This window comes from Frieseomelitta varia, unplaced genomic scaffold (assembly GCF_011392965.1).
Source record: "Frieseomelitta varia isolate USP_RPSP 00005682 unplaced genomic scaffold, Fvar_1.2 scaffold_893, whole genome shotgun sequence".
NCBI classification, from domain to species: domain Eukaryota; kingdom Metazoa; phylum Arthropoda; class Insecta; order Hymenoptera; family Apidae; genus Frieseomelitta; species Frieseomelitta varia.
In genome coordinates, this window is record NW_025110693.1 from 844 (window position 1) to 12,513 (window position 11,670).

The 11,670-nt window shown below is 38.0% G+C and overlaps 1 protein-coding gene across 2 annotated transcripts in view; it reads right to left on the reverse strand.

Annotated features, from left to right (window-relative positions):
• Nucleotides 1-370: 370 nt before the first annotated feature.
• The window catches only part of LOC122537208 (serine/threonine-protein kinase 25-like), a 38,601-nt gene continuing 27,301 nt past the window's right edge, over nt 371-11,670 (reverse strand). Inside the window, exons 3-11 of one of the 2 annotated variants that reach the window (XM_043670227.1) lie at nt 8,347-8,512; nt 7,466-7,623; nt 5,882-6,067; nt 5,515-5,660; nt 4,863-5,145; nt 4,251-4,409; nt 4,026-4,214; nt 3,350-3,579; nt 371-2,835 (exon numbers count right to left, since the gene is read on the reverse strand). In XM_043670227.1, coding sequence (XP_043526162.1) covers nt 2,826-2,835; nt 3,350-3,579; nt 4,026-4,214; nt 4,251-4,409; nt 4,863-5,145; nt 5,515-5,660; nt 5,882-6,067; nt 7,466-7,623; nt 8,347-8,512 — 1,527 coding nt within the window. In that variant the 3' untranslated portion in view covers nt 371-2,825. Of the gene's footprint in view, nt 2,836-3,349; nt 3,580-4,025; nt 4,410-4,862; nt 5,146-5,514; nt 5,661-5,881; nt 6,068-7,465; nt 7,624-8,346; nt 8,513-11,670 lie in introns of both variants that reach the window. The other variant, XM_043670225.1, reaches the window with a different exon arrangement.

An 11,670-nucleotide genomic window follows, 5' to 3' on the forward strand; every position in this document is an offset into this window, starting at 1 on the left:
AGTCATCGAAAAAAAAAGAAAAAAAAAAAAAAAATACCTAACCCAACGGTGAAACAACAATAAAACGATTAAATCCATTAATATTAACAGTAGAAGTTTAGGTTGATACCAACTAATGTAAATTCAACTAAAGAATAAAATCCTCCTAACGTAGCTCTCAGCGTCGTCGTTTCGTGTCTTCCTCTTCTCTGTCTGTTCAGAAAGAAAGAAAGAACCAGAAACAAAGAAAATATTATTACAGACGGCGGAGGAGGACGAGTCGGATAAAGAGAATTAAAAAATGGGGATGTTGTGGTAGAGCGGAGATCAAAGGTGTTCGCGTACTAACAATAATTATCTCGTTCATCGCGTCGATGACAATATATAATAATAATAATAGTAATAATAATAATTAATAATAATAATAGTAATAATTATAATAATGATAATAATAATAATAATAATAATAATAATAATAATAATAATAATCGTAGGAGCTCTCTCCCATTCGACCGCCTCGCTGACTGGAATAAAACGCAACTACGTAATATTGTATTGCGGGCTTACGATAGTTAGGTCTCTCTCTCTCTCTCTCTCTCTCTCTCTCTCTCTCTCTCTCTCTCTCTCTCTCTTTCTTTCTCTGTCGCCTCTCATTTTCTGCACGACTCTCCCATGGTAATAATTAATACTATATTCTCGTTATAATTTCTTTATCGCTAGTATTTCTTTCCACCTTCGCGCGAATGCTAAATATTTCTTCGTATTTTCTTCACTCTCTTCTTTTTAAATCATCTCTCTTGTCTTACTCACACTTTCTAGTTTTCCCACACATACGCGCGTCCTTTCTCACTCTCTCTCTCTCTCTTTCTCTCCCTCTCTCGCACTCTATCACCCTCTTGCGGTTTCTCTCGGTTCTTTTTTTTTTCTTCTTTTTTAAAATTTTGCTCGACGCAGGATAGCACGCGAACGTTCCGCAAGAAAGAAACAATCGTTTCGCTCGCACATTTGCTCGTTCGTCTCGTTTGCGGCCATCCTGCGTTTGCGTTAACACGACGACTGCCTCGTTTATTTTTTGTTAAACATCTCTCTGTCTATCGGATCGTTACGAGGAAATCCTTTCGTGTCCCTCTTTTCTTCGTTTTCTCTTCTTCTTCTTCTTCTTCTTCTTTTCTATATAATATACTTTATAAAATACATTAGTTTACAAACAACGTGGATTAAGTGCCGACGTCCCGCGGAAGTTATCACAGCTCAGGCTCGATCGTGGAACGGCTCGACTATAAGAACTCTATCTCCTTGCTACCCGGGTGAAACTAGTGGAAGAACTTCCAGCTCAAGAAAAAGAAAGCGCATTCTCGCTCGTGGTTTCGCGCGCCACCACTCGCGTCAACTAACTGTCGATCGATTTAAGTCAGCATACATATTAGACTTTTCGTCTCCCCTGAACCGGGTAGAGGTGTCCGGGCGTCAGTCATGAACGCGTGGATCTCTTTTTCTTTCTGCAACGCTTGCTTCGTTCAATCACTTCGTTTAATCAGGCAAAAATATTACTAGAAATATATCAAGGTAAAACAGGATCGCGTTACGGAGCTGCGCAACCGACTGGCAGAGACGTCGATCGTTAGAACAATAAGACTATCTTATCGTGCTACATACATATGTACAAAGCCTCTGGCACAAGAGGCACTCTCCCTTCCTTCGATTTTCTCCTCCTTCTTTTCTTTTTTTTTTGTTCTTTTTTTTTTTTTAATTTTCTGAATCCGAAACGTGCACTAACGCAGGAAGCAACGCGGGAAGGCATTCATTTAAAGAGCAGCTCTTTTCTCCTGCTTATAACTTTCTCTATGTCTTGTCAACTGTTTAAAATAAATATATCTTGGTACATGTTCGTACTGTTAGCTAAAACCGCGACTCATAAACGTAAGAATGCTTACATGAAAGAAAAGATCCGAGCTAAGATACCCTAGTGAAATCGTAGAATGATAGTGCACGTTCCGGATGTGTATCTACAATGAGGCAAGATCCCTTCAACGAATATCCTTTCGCCATCCATCGGACCACACGGTTGTACCCTACGTTATATCATTCGTTCATTTCGTGGTTGCGTGGAACGCGAACGCGAAGAACGTACAAAGAATCCTGGGTGGTTGCACGATTTGCAAAAATATCTCTCAACTATCTCCTACATTTTTCTTGCTCTTTTTGTTTTTTTATCTTTTTTTTTCCTTTTTCTTTTTTTACTTAATTTTCTCCAAATACTAACTTTTTTTAACGATCGTAGGGGAGGTGGGCAGGGGACTAATATTTTTTCTTTTAAAAGTTAACGGTAACTGTTCGCCCTCGCGCGAGGACGAGATTGGATGGTATAATTTTCTTATTTTTCCTTTTTTTTCTTTTTTTTTTTTACTTTTTTTTTCTTTTACTGTAGTAGATAAATTCTCTAAATTTTCAGCTCTCTGCTTCGAACGGGGGGGGAAAAAAAGAATCGATGTTATCGAGTTCGTAAAACGTGTGAATTTCGTCGCTATAATATTTTCATCTCTCTATTTAACGAGCACTTCGCGTTGAATTGGACATGGGATAAATCGGATTATAGTTGACGACCTCTTTTTTGTTGTCGAACAGTCTCTGCAGACCGTAGTTAAAGAAAATGCCCGGATCGTTGCAGCGACGTTCTTCTATTCTCTCTCTCATTTTCTCTTTCTCTGCTCTCACGTTCGGATCGTTAATAACGTTCCCGGCATTATACAGAATAATAACTCTGATAAACGAAAAATAACGAATCATTACAACGTCAGGATGTTTTCGGACCACAATCTCTTGCGAACCCTCGCCCTCTCGCGTCCCTACGTATCCCTGAAAAAAGAGAGAATTGCAATTTCATATTCTGACAAACAATTGATGATAAAAAGATGAATGTAGATGAATGAAAGTGATTGTTAACTTGTTAACCGAGAAATTTTTAAGCACAAATTTTTAATTTTTTGAACGTACAATGATTCATAAAAGTATTTGAGCACTGGAAATATTATAATATAAGGTGTGACTAGTTTGTAATGCATCGCTAACGAACTCGACCTTATGATTATATTGGTAAATACAATTAAATAAATAAAATTGAAATCAATCTGAAAATATATCTGGAAGTTTACAATTATTGCAAGCATGTATCTATCAAGTGAAATGGTCAAGTTCTTAACAAAACTTTCAAGATTAATTCTTGATTAAAGTACGATTTCGGTTAACAGGCTAGAATACTGAAACAGCACATAAGTAGCTCTCCTAATGCGACAAAAATCCTCCGAAGAGGAATAAAGCGACTTGCAAATGAAAAAGCAGGTTGAGAAAGTTTAATGACTACTAAGGATACCTAATGACTACTTTTTCCATCAGCATATACAGAGAACCCTCCGGCGAGTGATTGGCAGGAACTAAAGACTTAATGAGTTCCTTGACAAGAGTCTCTGTCATTCCTGGCGAAGTGCGTTCCGCTGTCTCGAATGCATTGCGTAGTTCCTCTATCGCGCCGCCGTTCTTGCCAATGCCGCTTCCGCCCTCGCCGTTATTGTCTCTTGCCGAATATTGATGCTTCCGTTGAAGCTGCGTTACAATACAAACGTAGATAGAACAAAGAGTTAATTTTTCCATCTCTTCAGCGTGTCGATTCTGTGTAAATTCTCTTTTACAAGAAGAGAGCACGCAAAACTCAACTCTGTTCAATATTTAAGACAGACCGAGACGTGGGTAAGTAAATGAAAAGTTCCAACATTTTTGTGACGTATAAAACTGTGACTGATTTTGAAGTTTTTTTTTTCTGAACATTTTGGCATAAAAGAAAATTGAAATATAAAACTGAAAGCCACTAATCTTTTAGTAATTACTTGTGGAGAAAAATTCTCAAAATTAAACCAATTTATAGACAAACTCAGGATAATTTTCCCCTACATTTCTCCCTGTTTCTTTCTTATTCTTAACTTGTACATATCAAAGACACGGTAGAAAAACGTTCGATGCTTCCCCACAGGAAAAAAAAAAAGAACATTTACCTCGGAAAGGAGAGGTAAAACAACACCGGAAAGAACCGCGCTCCGCGGATGTTTGAGTTCCTGCGAGCTCCTTGGCCTCTGTTTATCTTCACCGGGCCTATGGTCCACCATAGGTACGACAGGTACATCCGGTTTACTGTTCCTCTTTTCCTTCGCGTTGAACTCTCTTTCCCTGTCTCTGTCCCTATCTCTGTCTCTATCCCTGTCCCTGTCCCTGTCCCTTTCCCTTTCTCTTCCTTCTCTATCACGTTCCCTGTCCCTGCTGTCTCTGCTATCACGTATCTCCCTCAACGAGGAATCTCGATTAAAGTCCCGGTAATCTCGGTCCTCTCGTTTCTCTCGCGTGTCCACGGGCGGCGGTGGCGCAGCCTCGTGCGGTCGGGACTGGAAAAAGACATGATTAAATTCCAGCGATATTAAAAAAACAGTCATCACTCGAGGGGACTTTATCCGGCGTCAGACGACGGGGAGATTGTATTTTTTTCCTCAACTGTCGTTTCTTTAACCTTTGGAGGACTGATGGAGTCTCTTTTGAAGGCCTTTTGAAATCTTTAAATTTTGTATACAAGTTGTATATGAATATAATATAATTTAAAATATCGTACTGATTATTTTCATACAGTACAAATAAAGGAAAGTAATATTTTTCCAAAGAACATATGTATATTGCTGTGAACAACAAATCTGATTTCTCAATGTGATTAATTGTAACATAAATTTTTGAACAAAAGAAAAGCCAGTATTTTTTACGGGGAAAAAATATCGGTCCTCGGAAGATTGATGTATCAAAGCTGTCCGTCCGTCCGGAGTTTTTTTTATGAAACAGGGAACACTCACCGGCGTGTGTTTCGTTTGGCCATCGCGCACAGAGTCTCTCGATTCGCTCCTGTAATGATTCAACGTGGAATCTTTCGGTGGAGATCTCGAGGCACCATTCGCGTGTGGCTTCGTTTGTTGGTTGTGATTCGTGGATCTGTGATTCGGAGTGTGTGTGAGGGTCAACGAGGCTGGCTGCTCGTCGAGCGGTAGCATAGGCACCACGGAACCTTTAACCCCATGTGGACCTTTCACGGTCATTATCCATGGCTCGTCCATGTCGCTATCCTGCTTCGACTCCTCCCTGAAAACAACCAAATCTATGTAGTTTCGACTACGTGTCGTTTACAAGAATAGCATCGCGAAATAGACATCATGAATGTTTATAAAAATTCGCAGAAAAGTTTATGACCTGAGTAAAGCTCTATGTCAATTTAAAACATATATATATATATATCGTAATAAAATTTTTCTCGTAAAAAATTTTTTTCTGTAATAACAAATTTCAAAATGTACGTAAAAATTTCAAGCCAATTATTGCAAACGTATATTTAACATTTCTCTCCAAGATACAACATACTTGTATAAAAATTCTCAACGTCAACGTGTTTGCGATTTGCACAAACACATCGCGATCCAATCGTAAACAAAAGAAGTAAAAACAGAGACTCACGAGTCCGAATTTTCGCTCTCCGTTTCCGATTCCTCGCTGCGCTGCGACTTCCACTTTTTGTATCTGTCTATAAGATCGATCAGGTACGAGTTTTTCTTCGCCTTCCTGATGAACTGGAACTTTAGCAGCTCTTTCGCCGTTGGCCTCTGAAATTCACGAATGAAATGGCAAAGTGTAATTAGACGAAACACCGAGAAAGACGACTGTCTGACTACTGACGGCTGAATCTACTTTAGGAGACGCAAGGCACTCTCGACAGTTTCAGTTTCTAACGAAGATTCTTTGCCGGGGAGTACGTGCTCGTACGGCGAAAATTAGTACAGCGATACGCGAGAGTCTCTGTCGCACCGGATGAAAATCAACTCACGTTTTCCGGATCCTTGTTGAGACAGGCCTCGACAAATTCCTTGAATTGCTTCGTGTAATTTCCGGTTAATTGGGGCGGATTGTTCTTCGGTATGAGGAATAGAACCCTCATTGGATGCAGCTCGCTGTTCGGCGGTTCTCCCTTGGCCAATTCGATCGCCGTGATGCCCAACGACCAAATGTCAGCCTGCGGAAACAACGCGTTCCACCGTTAACGCTCTACGTGTCTACCTGTTAATCAGGCGATAATGGCAACGTGACCTACGCGTCTTTCAGAAATTGCTCTCGAGGACTGTCGGGAGATGCCTAACGGGATGTCTATTCCAAACAGCATTATTTCTATTTTCAAATAAAAAATACTCTACATTCGTGTTAATCTGACGATTGTGAAATCCTCCTAGAACAATGATGGCGAACCTATGACCCGCGCTGGCTTTTTAAATGACCCACACATTGATTTTTATAAACTTATCATCATATATATATAACAGAATTTTAATTATTTCTCGAACCTCTCTTTTCAAAAAATGTCAAGAAAATTACAAGTGTTCGGTTAGAGTTTAAAAGTGAGAAATAAATGCACAATTGTGTTTTATGGAGAATTTACAACTTGGTTATGTATACATGTAGGTATTTTAAGTCTTAAATGTTATATGAGTTGTGTCCAAAAAATTTTATATAGTGCTTACGATCAAACAGATGTAATAAACACTAAAAAACACACTAGCTCCTATTCTCAGGATAGCTTTGCTAGTTTTTTATCTAATAAAAGAGAGACCAGACAATAAAAAATATTAAAAAACAAAGTATATATATTTAATGTATAGTGCAGGGATGATTGGGCATGATGTCACCCCTTTTATATCAATTTTTTGACGTCGACATTTATTTTTTGCTTTCCACTTGCAAAAGTAAAAGTTGTAAAGCAAAAAGGAAACGTAAACTTTTTAGAAAATTATAAAAGTGAGAACCAAAAGAAAAGTAGTTTTTAACCATTCTCCCCTCCTCCTTTCCAAGCGACACCACTGACTTAGTGATCCACGAGCTAGTACTAAACAAAATAATGAACAAAATTTGACCTACTTCTCAAAAAGGTTCGCCGTCACTGTCCTAGAACGTTCACGAACTACATAAATTATATTGGAAGTGGTAGTATCAAGTAAACTTTACATTGATAATTACATTTACAAGATTAATGTTTTAATTAAATGAAATTAAACGATTGAAATAATTAAAGCTGTCACTTTCAGCGGGTACATGAAAATTAAAATCGATTTAGAGATCTTTTCTCAATTAATTTGGTCGAAGAATCAACTGGATCTTCAAGTGTATGATTTTTCTCGTACACACGGAGAGCGTGTGGATAAAGCGGAGAGGCCGCAAAGAGGTAAACAAGGTAACCATGTTGAACGTAGGGACGGAATGTCGGAGGCAGGTAATAAAATTAAATCTCCCGGGATACGTGACCGGACTGTAACCTGGCGAGCAATGGCCTCGAGCAGAAGAACACAGCCGACATGACGGAACACGCCAGCAATTCCCCGAGAATATTCGATATTCGTTTTCTGCGATTCCGTGCGATTACCTTCGAATCGTAGGAGGCCTGCTTGATGACTTCCGGTGCCATCCAGAACGGCGTCCCCACGAAAGTGTTTCGTTTGCTGGTCGTGTTGGTCAATTGTCCAGCAACGCCGAAATCGGCTAACTTCACGTCGCCCATTTCGCTCAGTAAGACGTTTGCAGCTGAAAGAAAATAACGACGTTAGTTGGAATAAATATATTGGAATTTGTTTTTTTAAGGCAATATTCGTAATAAGGATCATTTCATGAATGTAATTCGCATGCATTATATATTATAAGTAACACAATATCAAAGAATGTATAAAATGTTCAAAGTACAGTGTTTTCTGTAACAATTGGTTTAAGAACAATTTTCTAAAGAAATTCTATTTCGTTAATTGTAAATTTAATAATAAAATGCGAATGTTTTTTCATTGTTCTCGAAACGATATTTAAAAAATTCTGAGATACCAATCAAAGTCTCTACTATGTTTTTTATATATATGCGAACGGACGAAAAAAAAAATTCTGCGAGAATTTCGAATAACATCACTGTGCTCCCAAATATCTACAAACGTCCACGTTTAGAATTTTATTCTACTTACAACGTCACACATTTTGTAGATTCTATTTGCCAACTCTTAACTAGCAAATGCTAATCAATTAAATTCAATTTTTCGTTCTCGTAGGTAAGGATTAAAGTCGTAAAACTCGAAAGAGAAGTTTAAAAAGAACCTGTTCATCCGCGGCCGAAATCAGTATTCATCTAGAGACACGAAAGAGAGACTTTTAGCCTGCTTGTTTCACGTCGGAATTAATTTTTAAACAGATTAATTTCCTTCCTTGGTACGTGTGCGCCTGTGTTTCTTTCTTTTTTTTTTTTCCTTGGTCGGTTGGTAGACCTACCTTTAATATCGCGATGAAGCTTCCGCTCGCTGTGAAGATAATCCAGCCCTTTGAGCACCTCGCGCAATATCACTGCGATATGCATTTCCTCGAAGTTACCGGCCTTCATCAAGTCCAGGGCCGAGCCGCCACCCAAGTACTCCATAATAATCCATAGTTTCGTTCCCTGTAAACAGAGGAAGATCCACTATGTAGAAACATCCCGTAGCAGCCCTTTGTGTCTGGCAATTTTGTCGGTGTGTGTGTGTGTGTCTCAGCCTCGAAATTGTCAGCCAATCTTTTTCTTTCAGATACGCCGAGGGATTATCATGCACAACAGGCTTTATTTTGTATTATACAATAAGAGAAAGTGAGGATATTTCGCGAGAAATGATTAGAAAAATATTTAAGAATTTCATTTCATTTCATTCAATGATAAAAAACTTGAATAAAGATATATCTTATCTTGATATATGCAACAATATAACAGATGACACGGAGTCTTAAGATAAATTAAAAAATTGAAAATTTACCTCGACATTTACCATTTCATCTTGGGATAAATGAAAAAAAGATTTACGAAAATAAGCGACTCGATCTTTCGAGAATTTTTCTAACTTCTTAGCCAACTAATTTCTTTAAGATCCTCAACTTTCAAGACTTTCGGCTTAATCAATCTTTTAAAAACTGGAACGTCGATCGTGCACTTGACCGACGAACTTGAGAGTGATTTACGAAAAAATTGTAGAAGCTTGTACAGTTTGGTTTCGCCGAGAGGTTTGCAGAATCAATCGTCTGCGAACTTCCACTCGGCAGCATTTTCCTAGAAAGATTCTGTACCGCGATGAAATTGCGGCTTAGAAAAATCTCCAGATCCGGAGACACGAATCCCGTTACTGGCGAGATTTTAGGAGGAATTCTATCGATCCAATCTTCTTCAAGGGAAAAAAGAATTCCAGCGGCAAAGTATAACGCAAGGCAGCCGCAAAAGGTGAAGAGAAAAGAAAAAGAAAAAAGAATTTCAACGATAATACCGGCGTAAGAGCGTCAAAGAAGGAACTCCGTGAATAAAATGATAGCTCAAGGCCATTAGAGAAGAGAAAAAAAAAAACAAGAATGAAAAATAAAAGGGAGTTATATAGTTAACGCCGTAACAAATAATGGGAACTTCATCAAGGCTCTTTTGCGTAATAATTTAATAATATCAGTGACAAGTTTCTATTATACGTAATCGCGTATAATATTCATGTATTATTTTATAATTTGTAAAATCAGCTTCAATTTTACACGTGTCATTGTCAAACGTATTATAACTATTACGCAAGAGGATTGGTCATAGTAACTTGTCAAATTCAATAACGCTAGGTTGTGTAACGAGTTCAATCATATTTCTTTAAGAATAAGAATCTTCGTCGAAGATCATTAATTTCACGCAAGCTTATCAATCGACGATTATTTACTGAACTTGCTACTGAATTAAACAATTTTTTACCTCCTATCGCAAACTCGCCTTTCAATACGTATATTTATTATATCCATTCTTCAAGTATCATTCGACGATTAGAAAATTTTCTAAATATCGAAGTAACTGATACTACATTAACATTACGTTTTAATTTTTATTTTCGCGTTACAATGGTCTGTAATTCGCAACGTGCCAGGTTATGTATATTTCGCAAAGTGTAACAAACGAACGAATGAATTTATTTGACTGCGTTTATGCGCAGAATGCAAAATATGTAAAAATATACGAAGGCTACCTGAAAAAAAAAACAACGTAGTAAGTTTATGTTCCGTCATTTTGTAGTTTTTATCGGCAATTGGGAAGAAAGTATAATGTTGACTTTTTATTTTCCAGATCTACGACCCATAGTTTTATATTCCACACTAAATTCTTCACTTTTGAATTTTCTTCAGACTGGCCTCCGCATAAGTTCACCGATCATTCTAATCGATCGATCAAATCAGATTACTCCGAATTCATCGGAAGTTAATCGTATTAAAATGCAAAATATATTTACAATCACTTGCGCTAATTATATACCAATTTATTCCGCAATGTCTGTTCTCGCCTTCTGTATTCAAGCGAACTCTTAATTATCGTTTCACTAACTAAACATTGTTAATATTAATGAGCGCTTCGCCTCGAGTGTTTTACTCACCTCGCACGCGTGAACTTTGAATTTCGCGTAAATTCAGTGTGCCAATAATTTGAAACAGGTCGAGAGAAGCGAACGAAATGTCCTACAGCGACAAAGATCAGCGACGAGACAAAGATTTTGCGAATTTTTCTCGAGCGCCGGGCAATTATTCCCGCGTTTCGCTGGCTATTTCAGCGAAATGAGCCAACGAAGGAAAAGCAGATTGGACTGGAATATCGCGCTGTTGAAGATTAATTCCGTCGCATCGTTCATCACTGCCACCGGCACGCCTGGCCGTTTTGTAAAAATGCAGGAACAAAAGGGCACGCGCCGATAGAGAGAAGCAAAATCGTCCATTAATCACACGTTCGTCCATCGTTCCTTTTGCTTCTTCATAGCGACATTGCCCTTTTGCAAGCGAACTTCTCTCTCTTTCTCTCTCTCTCTCTCGCTTGGTTCTTTTTATTCAACGACGCGACAGACTGGAAATCGCGCAATATTTGCGCGACCATACGTTTTTTGTTGCATTTGTTTCACACCCCTCTTCCCAGGACAGCTGCTCTCGGAGCAAACCGGCTACGCACGATTGAAAAGCAGTCAATCGTTCTCTCGCGACAGGGGAATTTACATACGTACCGGTTGATTCGTAAAGCGTTTAATTCCGCCCGTGTCCTAGAGATCGCAATTTCCAACGTGCACCGAGATTACGAATATTAACACTGAAACTATCGACGATCCGTAAAATTTCCATCGGGAACCATTGAAGTCAAAGGAAATGGAGAGAAACTTTATAAACTTTTATTTGTATGTTTGTACGAAAAATTATTTAGATCTATAAAAATTAAAGTATCTAACAAAAATGAAATAAATTAGTCATTTTGGCTACTTTGGTGGTTCTAGCGTGAAAAAATTAAGAGCTGCGTGTATGCTTCTCCTATCAAATTGCACGAATAAATAGCTTCGATTAAAGAAATGGAGAGAAACTTTATAAACTTTTATTTGTATGTGTGTACGAAAAATTATTTAGATCTATAAAAATTAAAATATCTAACAAAAATGAAATAAATTAGTCATTTTGGCTACTTTGGTGGTTCTAGCGTGAAAAAATTAAGAGCTGCGTGTATGCTTCTCCTATCAAATTGCACGAATAAATAGCTTCGATTAAAGAAATGGAGAGAAACTTTATAAACTTTTATTTGTATGT